Below are 18,353 nucleotides of genomic sequence, written 5' to 3' on the forward strand. Positions count from 1 at the left end.
TTTTGTCAATAAGTAATATAATCAACTAATATGTACACTTTAATTTTCAAAAATTAATTTTATATTATTACTACTGATTTTTAAGATGTTTTGAAAATATAACTGAATCGTGTATTCTGTTGTATTATAAAGATCTGTCGTTATAATACATTTAAAGATTTGAAATACATTCTTCTATATATACTTACTTCATACATTATTCTTAATACTTTCTTTTTCTTGGTTTTAATGCTTGCAAATTATTTTTTTAATTGGTTTCTGTAACACTGAAATTTGGGAGACATTTGTGTATTCCTTGTATAGTTTATTACACAACATCAAAATTAATTAAAATAAATAATATATTCAATATATTATATCATATTTATTTCCTACCGTATTCACTTGATTCCACCGTTAACTTCAATATGATTTTAGTATAATATTACGTTTTTTTTATTTTTGCTTTTACGTTTTTAGTACTATCCTGCAGAAGAAGGTCAAGAAAATTCTTGTCGCCGGGAAGGCTGGGGATCTGTAGAAGCTACCGAAATGGTTTTAAATAATTTGTTCTACATCACAGCCAAGGTAATTGTTTAGCTGTCCTTAAACTATGTATATGATTTTGTTACAAAATGATTTATTATGTTTGGTGTGTAATTTATAACATTAAACGACAAACTGACTATAAGTTTAAATACATGTATCATGTATAAGTAGGACGACCAATATTACTAATAGATTTATACGAGGGATGGAGATATTAGTTTATTAGTTGTTGATTAGAAAAATGGCACAGAAGGTAAATTAAATTTGATTGCTATAACAGTAATTTCGTTACATCTTTATGATGACTTTTTTGCGTTTTAGTGTCTCAAATTTAATTTAAATATTCAATTTACAATGGGTCTATTTATTAAATTAATTTGATTTCAATAGCGTTTGAACATTGTATGGTTTATGATTTTTAGTTCGCTGACGAGCACCCTAAAGACATCGAGGACGTGTGGTCAACGCTGTGCATATGTTGGCCGAACAATCTAAAAGTTATAATTCGGTATTTGGTCATTATTAGTGGTATGGCTCCCCACGAACTCTTACCATTCGTGAGTATATCAATATAAATTGTATAATATAATATAGGTCATATTTTTAATTAGAACACAGGAATATGTATTTTAAGTGTTTTATATGTTTACGCTATTTTAATGAATAATGAAACTATACTATAAGAAGAAATATATAATTCTATATAATATGCGAGCACATTAAACACTGACATAATATAGGTGTATCAAAAGGGGGAAGTTTAATGAACGTTTAGCTATTAGCACATGTATGGGAGGAAGGAAAACTTGAATAAAAAAAGAAGTAAAAACTGGCGAGGGGAAGTGCCTATTAACTATAATGTGAAATTTGGTATTTCGTACAATTTCTTTTTATAGGCGACTTCCATATTCGGAATTCACACGAGCAGTTTGAAAATGAGGGTTCATCTAAAAAAAAAAACAGAAAATTACTACATATTTTTATGTGTGGATATAAATCCGAGGCTGTATAACGTCAATGGATAAAAATCTCATACGACATATTTGAATTAAATAAAAAAAAAAAATTATGATAATAATATATAATATAATATTAACTATTTTATCGAGTTGCCAATCCTCGATTGCGGGTAGTTAATTTGTGATTTTTCCTTTAACTTAAACGAAGTGTGGGTATTGTTTGTTATTAATTTATTATGTTCTTCGTAATAATTATTATACCGTCTGCCCATAGTAATATTTTGTATGGCGAACAGGCGGTAGAAATCTTCCCGTTTGACCTGTGCGTGTTCTCGCGATTTATGAGGGTTTGAATCCGCCCCGAAATTTATGTTTGGACAATTTATAAATGTTATGTGCTTATAATACGTATGTTTTGTCACAATATTTTTCTCCTAATGAGACGCCCCACACGAACGTCTTAATTTTACATTAGTTTAACGAATGAATTTATTTTATTTGCGAACGCGATCTGGTTTGCGTCATGCACACGCCATCGGGGTGCGCAGGCGAAACGCGTCACGCTGTACCTAGCCCGGTCCAGGCCGGACAGGCTGCTAGACGAAATGATGACCGAACTGCAGACCGTGGAGACGCTCAACTGTCTGATCGAGCGGATGGAGACGCCGCCTTTCTACCGGTTGACCAGCATGAGGAAGACGTCCGGCATGGGAACGTACTCGAACAGCGCGACGGCTGCGGCTAACGGCGGCGCGGGCACCGGATCGGGCGGCAGCGGCGGCGTCGGCAGCGGCGTCGTAGACATGTCGTCGACCAACGTCAACGAGAACGAGACGGAGCACACAACGTCGCACGCTTCCGCCGGCATGATACACACGAAGAGACACAGCGGCGACGACCCGTCGAAAATCGGGTACGATATTATTATGTTATGTTATTATATTTTTTTTTTTTTTTATTGATCTCAAGCTTCGGCAACTATGACCATTAGCTGTAGTGGTTTGTTAGTGTCGGTAGGGGAAGGAACACGTGTGTGTTGGGTTTGGCAGAATTTTTAATTGGGCACCCGTAGGTATCTGCCATGCCCGGTGGTCGAGGATCGAACTCGGACCGGCTGTGCCGAATCCGTCGCGTTAGACGTCCCCCTATTATATTATTATTGTGTTACCATCGTAATGCAGACCAAGGCCAATGATACATCGCCGGTGGCCTGCAGGAGTGGCGCGGCGGTTGGCCGCAGTCGCCAATGTGTGCTGGTCGTCGTCCGGCGTCGTTAGCTCCCGCGGATGGGTGACCACTCGGGTTTTTAGGCATTTTTTAGCGATGAGTCCTCGCCCCACGTACTCGCGTGTTGCTCAAAACCAACCGTAGCACCCCACAAATTAATGCTAATGGCCATGGTTGCCAATGCTTCAAAAAATAATTTTAAAAAAATACATTATATATATATATATATTACAAATGCCTTATAGTATGGCCACAACTGCGACTTGTATATAATATATGACCCATAAAAAATTTAATAATCAATTTTCGTATAGGTTTTCGTATAGCTAATGAGATTAGGCAAAAAAAAAGTTCTCTAAAACAGCGTAATTTTGTGTATTGGATTCGGTTCTGACGCCTCGTGCCTCATATTATGTGTAGCTATAAGGTATACCATTTTTATTTACACTGTATATATTATAGTGCGCACCGTTATGTTTCACGTATATTAGCGTTGAGGTATAATATATATATATATGTGTGTGTGTTTGTTGTGTGTAAAATCAAACGCTGCACCAGCACCAATATCGTGTCCAAATTGATATTGAAAGTTAAAACGATCCACTTGAAAGTAGATTTTTGCTCTGGTGAATGATTTTTTTTGTGCATACAGGCTATTTATCAAGCACCCTCATTTTTTTTTTTTTAATAATGAATTTATTTAAATTCAAATATTTTTGAATTTAAATTATACTTGAGGGCCAAATTTATATTTTTATATTTTTCAATCATTTATATTTTTATACCATTATTAAGGAATGTAGCGAAACAGACTTCTTTTTTATTATGAGAGCCAACCTTTTTTTGCTATACCTACGTATAAGTATGAAGCAGATGATCTTTGTTTGAAAATATTGATGTATCTAAATCAAAATTTGACTGATTTGTTTCTGAGTTATTAAAATGTATATATACTAAGATAGAATAGTCTTTAGAATGGATTTACAAAAACATAAAATATAATATTATGTAATATATTTTACAAATTATAAAATGTTGATGGATTAAAATGTTTAAATCATTTTGCAACCATATCTTCCAAAGTGAAAATCATTATCGTAGATATATTATTAGCCTTGGTGCACAAAGTTAATTAACTCAAATATTACTCGTTCGAATTTCGATTAAGATACATCAAAATTATCAAAAAAGTCATCTAACTAACGGTTTTAAGAAAAAGGGTGATTACCATTTGAAAATAAGAAGTTAATTAAATCACAGAAAACTCCTTATAAAAAATCCATGCATTTTATAATATGGCTGTTAAGAATAATGTTTTAAAGTTCTAAAAATCAGAATTTGGTTGAATCAAAGGAAAATTTGGAATTTGAATGAGTATCATTCTTTGTAAATCATTCTGTACATAAATATTTCACTTCAACATTTTAATAGCAAAATTACTCTGGTCATTGTATTTACAATATTTACATATAGTCACATGATATAGGTATCTCATACGACGAGGTCTACTCGATCGATATAAAATGAGTTCTCACTCATTTTTAGTCCCTCTTTGTAGGTATGAATTGAATACTTACATAGTATTGTATGTTGGTGGTAATTTTTAGTTTTTTTTTTTAGGAGAATATTGGTTTTAAAAATATTACAATCTTTAGTGAAAAAAAAAATGTGACGAAATCATCCGACGAGTGTAATAATTTATTTTTGTTTTTTTTATCATGGACGAAAATCCGTATAAACTGTTAAGGAAGATTTTATTATATAAAAAGGCTGAGCCTAATCGATATTTCCGCCTGTTTAATCACTCTAAATTTAAAGAAACCCACCACATATAGTGGAACCAAACTCACTATATTACTATTCTGTTTTATAATGAACATATATTCTTAGTCCAAAAATGTTAGATACACTTTTTTTTGACATATTTAGTAATTTATAACTTAAAAAAAAAATAAATACAACGTAAATTGTAAAACTTTGACTTAATCTCAAGATAACTTTAATAACGTATACAGAAGACTAAAACGATACACGAAATCAAATCAACACGATGAAACATTTTAATGGAATTTTTGCAGTATAATAAATCTGTAATTAAATCTAATAGGGTGACGTTAACAAAAAAAAAAGGAAGAATCAACTTTTAGATAAACTTTTTATTATTTTCTTTATTTGTAATTTTTATAATCTGTTTTCACACATTTACTATGAAAAAAATGTAGGTATTTATTAATTATCTGACTTTTACGCTTGACTGAAAGAATTACCCAATGGTCTAAAACCATAACTTATACTTAACGTATAAAAAAGGAAAACATGTTTTATTCTATTCATTTATACATTATTTAATTTTAAATAGCAAATGATTAAACGAAAATGAGTTTAAGTAGTTCATTTTTTTTTTTTTTTTAATTATATTTAACTTTTATTTCATATTATAATAACTGTACCTATTATATTGTTTCTTGTTCACGACTGTTCTAAAAGTTTTAAAAAACATAAACTACATCTTAAATATGGCCCAAGACATAATAAGGAGGCATGTGTACGCTTAAACATCTGTAGAATCATAATAAGTTATTTTTATGACGAAAATATGTTGTACTTAACACTACGTTACTTGTAGAAAGGTTGTCGTGTAAAATAAAAGGGCAAATAAATATAAGGACTTATAAATATATCGTTGCAATTGTTTCAAAACCTTTAGTTTTGTTTTAAGATTATATAGAGATTTTAAGCTATATAGGTTTACATTTAAGGTATTATATTGTGCTCGTTGAACGAGTTTAGAGTATGATATGGCCCCGTTATTTGGACTTCGAACACTATACAACGAAAATTCTTAAGGTGTGCGAGCTTAAGTACTTTGACGTTATTCCAGCTCGGCCGCTCCTTTTTACGTTCCCCATGCCACCACCAACTATACCTTATAAAGAAACCTATGAGACGTATGATGCGACCAATGCCAATGACTTGTACCCCGCTTTCCTTTTTAATCTTTTCGTGTAATACTGTTTAGGTATTAATACGTTTGAGTCATATATTTGTACTTATGTATAATATATATACATATATGTTCAAAAAGGTTTATCCCATATTTAACTTATAAAATATATGTAGGTATTATAGGTATATTGTATATTATACTATTTAAAAATTTTCATCCACCATATTAATTGTATACGTACATATTTCATTGATTTGGCAACTATTAAACATCTGCATACGAGTTGGGTTCCAAAATTAAATTTGTATCATACTTGTTGGCAGTGGCGTACACATGATTATGAACTGGAGAGGGGGGGGGGTAAACACCCAAAACTCCCCCTGGCTACGACACTACTTGTTGGGCTTACGAATTATTTTTAGGTAAACCTTCTACTTACTAGTACGCTAGTCGTTTCTGGGATTTGTTTTGATAATATAGTTAAATATACTAGATGTGTCCCGGATTGTTGATGCTTATACTCTGTCCAGCCAGTGTTTTTGGATTTAGGAGTGCCTACCCATCTTTTGGTATGTATAGCGCGAGCACAAAAACTTTGCCCGTCGAACCTCGCTTAGTCGCATATGTGGTACATTACATAGGCATTAGACGACAATGATAAACACGTCTCATAATATCGGAATTCCCCAGTTTTATACTTTTATATTGTCAATACTTAATAATAATATGAATCAACAAAAAAAAAATTCATCAAATTTACTAGCCATCGAAATATTGTAAACGTCCGATACATCATCGAACCGACCCTGTCCAAATGACCATGTAATGCGTATAATACTCATTGACGTATTTACGGATAGTGGTGGGTTCATGGGGCTTAACCCCCCGCATTGGCTGTATTTTTACGTGCCCGTTTTTTTGTGCTCCGATACCCCCACCCCCTAACATATTATATTCTTATTATATTATCCACAATCCCCCCCCCATTGAAAATGCCTTAGTACGCCATGAATTTTACTCAGGGATTCGGTTAGTTGTAACTGATTACAAGCAACACCCCAATTGTGTATTTAGTTACAATATACTTTGGAAATTTATAACCTCGGTTACAACTTTAAATTCAACTTTATTAAGTAACTAAGTTATGTTAAAAGAAACTTAAGTAAAGATGTACCTATCTATATTTTTTTGAGAAATTGGATAATGAGTAATGACCATTGCTAAATATTTTGCTAAATATTGATTTGTATGAGAAGTTTACAAGAAAAATGTTTTATTTAAAAATATAAAGTAAAGTAAATATTATAATGAACATAAAAGGGCAAACTAAACGTAAGGGGTTTGAACCCAACTCGTAGCACCGTCGAGCTGATATAAATGCTTTACGCCTTCACATTTCTATTGTATTAAAACTTAAAACAATAAATAATTACTACAAGTTAAAGCTAAAACAATAATCGCTATTAAGTGACGAAGCACAAAGGCAGAGCTTGGTTAATAAAAATAAAAAATACTATTATTTTAGGGGTTGGAATGAAAAACCACAGGAAAATGTTCTTTTGGCAAATTTATATAATTACCATATTAAAGTATTGGCGTTGGTTATATAATATTTATATAATATAACATATAGGTATATATTTTTATATTCGATGGTATTATTGGTACTTAACATGTAATTCTTAAAACTAGTGTTCAATTAAATTTCCAAATGAATTGTTATATGCAGCCTTTTTGTAATTTTATTTAACCGTTATTATTTCGTTAGTTTATTTTTAGTATAATTAATTAAAACAAATGAAGCATAATATAACTTTTAAATATAAAACGATGCTTTGTTTTAATTTTATACGTATAGAACATCTCAAATAATCGATTGGCAACGAATGATATTTTAACTAATAATAAACTATAGGTACCTATTAGGTAATTATTTTTATAAAAGTCGTAAAGTGCCTTTTTTTTTTTTTTTTATTTAAAATATAATTACAATCTATACAACAATTTAGTACAATAAGTAATTTAGATATAGTATTTACATATCGAGAATAACAGATGGGGGAGGGCACTCAGTAGTGCCACCCGACAGATTAAATTAGAAGGCCTGTAGGCCAGGAGCGTTTTAAACGTCTCTGGGGAAAGCGCCTAAATAATAATTCTTTTTAGATGGACGCTTACGAGATAATATATGGTATTATTTTACACTAGCCATATTGTATAATATATCCGATATCGTATAAATTAAAAATAAATGCTGCCACCTTCATAATATATATATATTATTATGTGCTACATCTTACATAATTCTTATCAATTTCGGTTGAACGTTGGATATAATATGATGCGTTGTTGCATGTGCTTTCTTGAAGTTCAAGCAATCTTTTGATATGCATTCATCACCCCAGTTAATTTTTGTATTTTGATAAAAATATTATTTTTTAAATACACATTATTATACATTTTGTGTGAATTAACATTTGATTTTTGAAAGTTTAGTTTTACAAATATTATTGCTATTTTTAAAACAGTAAATCAAATTACGGGCTTTAATTTTAATATGTCATATACAAAGATTAGCATGTGACATTGTTTTTAGTTAAAAATGCATGACGTGTGTGGTTTAGAGTATGGTTCAAGTATAGCTATATGTGGAAAACTGACAAAAACCAACTGGGACAATTTCCCGGCTGCGACAGTTATTAATAAATCGACTTTACCACAGCAATTAGTCGGAACCAAAAGCACTTTCAAAACAACTTCTTTCAAAAACATTTAATTTTTAGCAAATATTTAATCGAGGAAATTGAGTTTAGATTTATATCGGAAATTTAAAGCCTCATGAATTTATTCAGATATACACAGATATATTTTTCTCAAAACAGAGGTTGTTTTTAAGGGTATTGATTTAATCTATACATACTATATTATGATAAAATATACGATAAGAGTGAATTATACTGCGAACATTTCACGAGTATTTCGCATGTTAAAATGTGTATCATTTGAACATGTTTGCAATATGATTGCCGTCTTCCACAACCTTAAAATAGTGAATAGCCGATTGCCTTTCCAAATTATAATATAATATGCGTTTTATAAAATGTCATTTATAATATGCCCATTTAATTTTATTACTAAGTTCTAGCTTTCTGAGAAAAAGGCGATTTAAGTTGGAATAAAAAGTTCAAAATCAATTTTCGGTAAACCTATATTATAATATGCCTAAGTGACATATGTCTATATATATTATATACATCTTAATTATATAGTATATGATATATTTCTTCAGTCCGTGTGTGAGTATTCAAACTCCTCCTAAACGGCTGCACCGATTTTGATGACATTTATTGTGTGTGCTTGAGTGGGTTCTTTGATGATTTGGATTCACAATCTATCAACCTGGGAAGGTGCTCAAACAGGGATTTTGAAACTTCCGATGGATTTTTGTTTATAAATGGTAGCTATTGGTAATTGGACAAATAATTAGAACAAATTAGTATTTATTTATTATTGGTTGTCGTTGGTTATTCGAGCAAATCAAGTACAAGCATGCATCAAATCGAATTTTCGCACATTAACTACTAAGGTAGCTGAGTTGCACTTATAGTAGATGGATTGCCTACTTGATATGCTGTCGCGCATTGTCCGTGAAACGACGTAGTCGGATTGTCTACCAGGGTGAATGAGTTGGACTAACTGCAGCGAGTTGAACTAGTACAATCTTTTTTAAGAGTTGTCAATTTTTGTGGGCATCGAAGTGCTTGGGATCAGCTAGTTTATATATATAAGTGATTTATTATTGCGCAAGTCTTAGTTTTAAATTACCTAACCTATTTTTTTCGTTTAAAACAAATGTCCGATAAAATTCAGTGTTGTATAAATAATTTTCAAAAAAAAGATGTTGGATACGATTTAACTTCAAACTAATATTAAAAAAATTTAATTGAGCCGTTCCAAATAAGCAGAACGAGATACCAGGCCGGTGGGTGCGTGCGACACCGGGCCGAGAGTAGAAGCGAAAACGAGACTAGGCATTACTAGGTGACAAAGCTCAGTCGACAATTTCCTGGTTAATTATTCGTGATATGTATATCTGTATGTGATTTATTGTGTGTGATAAATGTTATTCATCAATAAACGATGGCAGCAGAGGAGTAGTATTGTGCAAACAGACCCTCCTCTGCTATCGGTTCAAAACGGAAAAAAAAAACCTATATTACAATGATTTAATTTATATACTTCATTATATTAGTTTTGTATTTTGTCGATTAGTTTCACTGTTTCACAACACTTATTATTTTATTCACTGTAAAATTGTTGTTTGAACTAAGTTCAACGCATAAATATTTTCAACAGTCGTTTTTTTTCTCTGGTAAGGTTATAATACTAAACTAAGTCGGTATTGTCAAAAGCTTATAAGACAAGGGCAGCTTTATATATTTTCGTAGAAAACAATACGTATACTTTAATTAAATTCATAACTTTAAAATAGTTCTTATAAAAAAGTAATTTATTTGATTTTACGTTTATTATATCATTTAATTTTATTTAATGAAGTATGGCAATAAGATGGCGATAATTTTATAATAAAAATGTTCATTAATATATTACTGTATTAGTGTATTCCATAATATTATCATGTATTGTAACCAAAATTTGGATTTTTATTCATAATATTTAAAGCCAGAATCGCATTCATTGATAGGTACTATATGTAGTAGGTATTTATTATAATGTTCTTAAAGTCAATGTTGATTTTTTGGCCAGTCATATTTTAAGAATTTGAACAAATATTGTGAACCCAGTATTGGAGTGATTTAAGCAAGGCGCAAGCGTATAACCTGAATATGATTAAAAATACAATATTATACCGATCATTTGCGAGACTCAAATAAACACAAAATACATTTCCTGCGTAGTAAAATGTTTATAATTAGAAAAGAGATTAAATTATTATTAGAAAATATAGGTTCTCTTATCTTTGCGGATTAAACACATTTTTACTGAAACTTGAAAATGCGAGACCGGCAACGGTGTCCATAATATAAAAAAGTTCAATCTTCAAAGGACCGCCATTTGCATAACGTACCTGATTCTCCAACTATGCCACCGTTGGGTGTAGTTTAGTTTACACTGAATAAAGTATACTGTAATATATGTATTCACCGCGGTATATAAATACCTAGTAAAGTATTTACATACAACATACCAGAATTATTTTATTATACCTCCATGCACATTATTTGTTTAGAATAACATTATGTGTGTGTGTATCGCGGTAAAACATTAATATTTGTATTACAACGGTGTAATGTAATGAAAAATAAATATTTATCACGAATACCAATATTAGTGACTATTGGTAAAACTCCGTTGTAGGCGTTCTTCGTTGTGGAATTATTATAAAACGCATATATACCTACCTATTACAGCTACCGCGGTCGATCAGCAGCAACTCACATCAAAAAATTCGTAACCATATTATTATTCATGTTTCGCCGGCGTATGATCCAAATTGTTTTGCGTCCATCCGCACGCGTTTTCGTCGTTTCGTCTGATGATAATTTTTATTTTTTATACCTGCCAACGGCTGAGGTAATTCAACCGGCTAAGCTCCTCGATTTAAACGGGTCTATATTTTATGATGTTGTGCTTCGTAAAATATGTCTTCTTTAATCTTTTAAGTATACCGAGAAGGATAATATATACATAGTTGCAATGTTTTAGTAATGAGTTTTTACTTTTGATGTTGATTGGTGATCAGGCGAACTCGTGATCTCTATGATCTTCAGTTAAAGAACAGGTTATACAATGTGAATAATAGGTACGCATTACAATATTACATTTCAAGATAATGAACTACTCCACCGTGCTATATCTATACAGAACTAGTTCCGGCTACACCGGTGAACTTTATTACAAAAGAAAATCAGATAAAACGCAGTGTACACAAAGGTACAATATGGAAATGAAATCTACGATAATTCACCGACGGGTTACGGGGAGTCGGGGAACATACGTACGATAAAGAAAAAGTTGTTCTAATAAATATCAAGAATAATCTTATCACAAGTCATGGAAGTGTAGAAGTAACAAATATAAGTTTTCCGTTAAATGATTTTATTTATTAGTGACATAAAATGTATTCTACATGAGATCAGTTTTTGACACCCATATTAGGTATATGTACAATGTAGGATTGTGTTTTAGACTTTTTCATGTTACGCTTAAAAAAAGCGTAGCCTAATAACCGCCCTTAAAAACATTTTAACCTCAACATCTCAACGTCGGGTTTCTGTTTACTATAGTATATTTAAGCTGGATTATTGTACTTCGTTTATACATATGATTAGGTGCCCTAATAATCGTGCAATCAAACGACTATAACATAATATGTAAACAAGAGATAATCTTAAGACGTGAGATTTATAGGAATTCAGTATAGGATATTGTACATTGGTATACTAGTTTAATCTACTCATATTTATTATCATTATGTATAAATATCGAGCAATAAATCATTGCATCCATAAAATGATACTGAGCCGAGATTGCGTGTTACGCAAAAAATGTCAACGTTTCGTCAAATATACATGTATAAAAAAAGTTGCATGAATCGTTTAGAGCATTTTAAATGTTCAAAAAAGTGTTAACCGAAAACAACCACGTGAAAAAAAAAACTTGATTATAAAATCGATACCTTTCCCTCTCCGATCAGAATATAAAATAACTAAAAATAGTAACCATTATGTTGATGATAATCTGCTGTTAATATACAAAATCATGCATTCTAAGCCAACACAATGCTTGTACATAATATTATAATCAAATGTATTAGAATATTTAGCTAAACGTTCTAAACCAATGTGAATCTTATTTATTTTTATATCAAAACATAAAAACGATTTTATCTGCAATATCTTCATTTATGATTATTATTAGAATTATTGACTGTTAACTACCTAGCCTAAGGGGTCGATATGCTTGATTGCTTATTTCGAAGTATTCAAAATCGTAATGTGTTTATCTATATAAAGTCGGTTAACTAGTGTGGTACTTACTAAATGTACTTAAATGTACATGCTTATACGATACGTGTCTTTAACCTTATGAGGAGTTAAGACAGATTTCCATTCAATTGTTTTTTTTTTAACAAAATTATTGTTTCCTCGAAAATAATTGCTAACAATTTTAATTAATATTAGACTTTGTTCAAAGTGAATAATAATAATATATTATAATATCTAAAGTTAAAATATATTCCAATATTTTTAATAGCAGGCTCTGCAAGTTCTGCTAAAATAACTTTTACCTTAATATTTATATTATTCATAAAACGTTGAATGGTAATGTGAATTTGAAAACTTAAATTTTACTAAGTTCTATAAAATTAGTAAATGAATTCAACATTAAATTTAATCTTTGCAATTATTATAATTTTATTAGAACTTATTATGAACAATGTAAATTATAAATTGTATTTATAAATATCATGATATTCATAATATTTGGATTTATACAGATACGACTCACCTATAACTATACAAAATATGATGCACGTTTTCAGCATTAAATGAAAGACACACTTAAATAAGAGTAATTAATTAATGTAATGTTAGATGTAAAATATAATGTTGGAAATAATGCCGATAAAACCGGTGAGCTTATACACTAATTAAATCATTTTAATACGACACGTTCACATAATAAACTTAATGCAAATATACTTTATTGAAGTCATTAATTGAGACTTGAGAGGCATTCTTTTTACCTATAAGCTTATGTGATAGTATAAAATACTAACCATTATTCACAAATCATTTTTCAAAAAATGTTTAATATTGATTTATTTTATAAGTTTATATAAATTATATACAGGCTGATGTATATACTACCTAAATTTATTTTTATATTTCTTTATTTGAATGTTCTCTATTTATTTATTCATGGTTAACCAAATACAATATGAATGGTATATTGGAATTATTTTTATATTGGTCATCATTAAAAAATATCTGTATATGAGTTAATTGTAAACATTTGTTAAATAATAATTAAAATTTTTTTCCAGATCTTGTAAATCGGATTCTACAGTTAAATCCATTTCGAGATTCCCTTCAAACCGCCTGAGTTCTAAATGGCAACGAACACTTGGGCCTCACTCAATATTACAAGATGAAATGCAAAGTCCTGTCGAAGATTCTGAGGTATTATTAAAATTTTTCGTATTGAATTGAAATTATATTACATAAGTTTGAGTTTATTTAAACGCTATCTTAAAAATCATCAATGTAAATTCACACGTATATTTACGTATGTAATAAACAACAGTTGGTTTTATAATAATAACTCTTACAATCATCCAAAATCTAAATATATAATAAATATATTGAATTACGGCAGGTTAATACATTTATATTTTTTAGATGAGTTATGACAGATTATCGCCAAATTACGGTGACTTTCCTCAGCCTCATCCGCTACCTATGCCTGAGTATGGAGGATATTTTGCCCCTTTAAAAGAATACCTCCCGACCAATATTCCGTCGAGCAGCGGTTTTCACAGGTAAGGCATATAAATTAATTGTATCCTTAAAATTTAAAAAAACACACACATCTTAGTTTGCGATGAATATATTGGATTAACATATTGATGAGTTTTTGTGTGCGTCAGAGTATACGTCAAAGTATACATGCACTGATAAATGCGCTTGGAAAATTAAACTTTGAGGTGGCTTCTGGTATATCATATTGGATCTAGTTAGTATTTGGGTGGGGATAGGATCGAAAATAAAAAAATGTTTGTTTTCATAATAATTGGAGAAAACTAAAAACAGACATAACACCAATTTTTGGAGAAATTGATTTTGTACCTATTATTTTTATAAAAAATTATATTTTAAACTATTTAGGCTAATTTTAAGCGCAACGTATTCATCACCAGACAACACCGTTCAAATGTATAATGTGGTATGTCGTATTGACAATTGTGTTAATAGTTATATTATAACTTATAAGTTACACTAAAATAATATCTTGATATCACACATCAATACTATTATTAGGGGGGCTCCAGGGGGGAGGGGGGGATAAAATATCCTTAGACAATAATATATAGACCATCCACGCTTAGAATCGTTTTTCGTAATCAATAATTTGTAATTGAAATCAAGCGTTACACATATTCTATCCCATGCTGAAGTATACTCGATACCAAATTAGGTTAGGTTAGGTATCCAGGTCATACATCAAAGCAGAACGACTTCCCCAGTTTTTTGTGTGTTGATATTCATTAATTTGGTTTACATTAAATACTTAAAATATACCATACGTATACGTATATTTAAATTGACAATTTCAATACTAAAATCGAATTTGCTCATTTTGAATTAATGAACTGTGTTGTAATGGTAGGTTGTGAACAGCTTATACCCTTTCAATCATTTTTACAGATATTAAATTATTATTATTAATTATAAAATATTACAATATTAAACCTCCAAAAGGTTAAATTCCATTTTAACATTGACGTTTTAAAATTAAAGATTTTAATTAACGTTGAAACGATTATTTAAATTATTTAATGGGGGATAAAAATCCTTTGGGCTTTAAATTATGAAGTAATTATAATGAATAATCATTATGCAGTATGCGTATGCCCTAGGTAAATTTCTAAGTAAATTCTGCTGTGTAGAGATTGTCAACTTAATTTTTTTCATTAAAACCGAGACCATTTTAATTCAATAAGATTAGGTATACTTCAGCCTTAGATTAACTATAAATGAAGATAATCATTAAATATATATTATAGATTCCGCACTGAAGGCAATCAATCATTTTACAAATGTTGTATGTTTAAAAAAAATTCCGGTATGATTAGTTTCTAAAAAATATTAAATTGTGCTTCTTTAAGTAATTACATAAATGGTATTTAAAAAAAAAAATATTTTTAGAATTATTTTGTAATTACTTTATGACAAATACAAAACATTTTTTTTTGAACAAACAATCTTGTTGTACCTCATACAATAATAGACGTAGTAGGTGCCTAATATGACGTTATTCTCATAATAATTTATTGATTTTTTTATTAAACATCAACACAAATGCAAAGTATTATATTTTAGTAATTATTAAAAATTTTAATTTTATTGCTATAATATATTGTGCTATTTTGACTATGTAATTTGACTATGTACACGATTTTTTACATAATTCTACATTATAATGTAGAATTAATATTATATTATATTATATTATATAAACAAAGAAAGAATAAAAAGGTGGGCAAGGGGATGTCGCTCTGCTGTACAGTAGGTTACAAGTGGGTCACTGTAATGGATGGTGTTAAATTTGAATTCAATGATATAATATCATTGTATAAGAAAAACGATTCTGAGCGAATACGGTCAGTCAGCCTATGATATTACTAAGTATATTTGATGATATTATTGTGAATAAAGTAATTTATATATTTACTTATTTACGTGGAACCTTGTTTTAAATTTTCAATCCTTAGCTATAAAATTTTTTATGTTTTAACTACAAAATAATTATTTAAATTTTTCAAAATTCGAACTTTAAATGCTTATTAAAAAAATTGTGCCTATGTATTTTTAATATTTTTCAACTGATATTGTAACAATATATCAGGAGCCTTGCATCAAACTTTCACGCTTTTTTACCCAAAAAATAAAATTTTATTGATAATTATAAAAAAAAAAAATAAAAAAATTGAAAACTGACTATGTCTGTGAACAACTCAAAAAGAGTCAAAATATTTTCAAAATTGTATGGTGTATAGAAAATTAAAATATAAACATTCAGTCAAAATTTCATGTACCTACGGTCATTTGTTTTAGAGTTGCACCAAAAACCAAAATCGATTTTCTCGAAAACAGCCTTTGGGTAACACTTAAAAATTATCTAAACTATTTTACAATATTGTAGACACCTACTGCGTTGTTCAGAAATATAACTTTAACAGACTTTACGCTGCAGAATTTCAACGTTTATTAGTAGGATACACAATAAAAAATTAGTGCAGTTGAAAATAATTTTAATTTCTAAAGTTAATTCGTACAAAAAATTAAAAATATTAATTTAAGTGCAAATTCGATATCCGTAGATAATGACAAAAATAACAAATTACGTACCAAATGACTTACAAGCAATACAAGCTAAGTATTGAAAAAATAAGAAATCATTAGATAACAACAGACGTAGACATTTGAATCACTGCTAAATTAGATAATAAGTTAAGTTAATGAATGCATTTTTCCATTAGATAAGTACATAGAATAAAAAATAATAAAGTTAAAAGATATCATGTACATAGTGATGAAATTTATGATACTCGTCAAGTAGTAATGGTGAATTACATAAAATGATTTACAATGAAATAAATAATTACGTTTATATATATATATAATATATATATATATATCGCGTCTTGTTATTAAATTATTTTTAAACAAGGTTTCAGGTGTTTAAAAAAACAGATTAAAAAAAAGAGTTGTTTTTTAAGTCAAAAGTAGTAGTAAAAATAAAAATATTATGTGAAACATTTTATTGTTTTTTTTTTTTAACTGTTGTGAAAATGTATTTATTTTAATTTAAAGAAAAAATAAATAGAAAATTTAAAATGTCTATACTCTGTATAATATGAAATTAATTGAAATGTTTCTCCCAACTAATATAACGAGGAAAATAACTTTTAATGTCACCTTTCAAAGATAGGTACCTACCAACTAGATCTAATTTTCAATCAGAAATCATTCCCAATGTTGAAGAACAGATCATTTTGTCTACCATAAACCACCGTGTACACATACACAAAAACAAATATAATTGTAAAATCTCAATACGCAATAATCGCTACGATCAGAATCTAAAAGACTTTACCTATATAAAAGTATAAAACGAGTACAACAGTATACAGTGCAGATCGATAAATAAATCATCAATCGCGTAGTATTCCTCTGCGTTATTATAACGTAAGCACAGTATTGGTGTATCGATAATAATAATAATAATAATATGATGTTCGGAAAAATAAACGGGCCCGAAATCCACGAGGCGATGCTGCAGGTCGATTAATAATAATATGATGGTTTTTACTTGCTGGCTACTAATAAACGATGTTTGTTTTAAATTGTCGGCGACGGCCTAACGACGAAATTCGGAATCGGCTCATTTGCAATTTATTCTGACTACCTACACGCGAACAATATTTACCTGTGAAAATGGCTGAATCGCAAAACACCGAACAAACAACCCAAGAGATCGAGAAAACCGTAAGACACGTCATCAAGTATATCATAAACCACATCGAATATGAAATAATGGAAACAGAACTTGGCGTATTCGACAACTTCCGAGAAGAGCCTGCGGTTGAGGATTTGGCGGGCCTGTTGTATTATGCGACCCAGTTCGCGGGCGGCGACTCGTCGGAAACCCTTCGACCGGACGAAGATTCCAGTACTGGACCGGTTGAATTGATCAACGACGACGTGGTCGCCGCGCCAGCGATGCAGGCGCCGGTAGAAGCGCCCAGTGACGAGGCGGAGTTCGTCACACCGGTCAGGGGAGCTGAGGTCAAGAACAGCTTTGGAGACTTGATCGGCTGGCTGGACCCGGGGACAACGCTAGAAAAACGCGCAGCTCCGCGCAGCCGGACGGCGGCGAGGATC

General features: G+C 30.3%; 1 protein-coding gene across 5 annotated transcripts in view; it reads left to right on the forward strand.

Moving 5' to 3' along the window:
• LOC132950987 (protein furry) overlaps positions 1 to 18,353 on the forward strand; it is a 114,899-nt gene that overhangs the window by 69,036 nt on the left and 27,510 nt on the right. For all 5 annotated transcript variants that reach the window (XM_061022631.1, XM_061022635.1, XM_061022633.1 and 2 more), the window contains 5 exons: positions 460 to 567; positions 951 to 1,085; positions 2,036 to 2,400; positions 13,733 to 13,868; positions 14,088 to 14,227. In XM_061022631.1, the coding sequence (XP_060878614.1) occupies positions 460 to 567; positions 951 to 1,085; positions 2,036 to 2,400; positions 13,733 to 13,868; positions 14,088 to 14,227 (884 nt within the window). The remainder of the gene's footprint in view (positions 1 to 459; positions 568 to 950; positions 1,086 to 2,035; positions 2,401 to 13,732; positions 13,869 to 14,087; positions 14,228 to 18,353) is intronic.

The sequence above is a fragment of the Metopolophium dirhodum genome, chromosome 8, assembly GCF_019925205.1.
Source record: "Metopolophium dirhodum isolate CAU chromosome 8, ASM1992520v1, whole genome shotgun sequence".
Lineage (NCBI taxonomy): Eukaryota > Metazoa > Arthropoda > Insecta > Hemiptera > Aphididae > Metopolophium > Metopolophium dirhodum.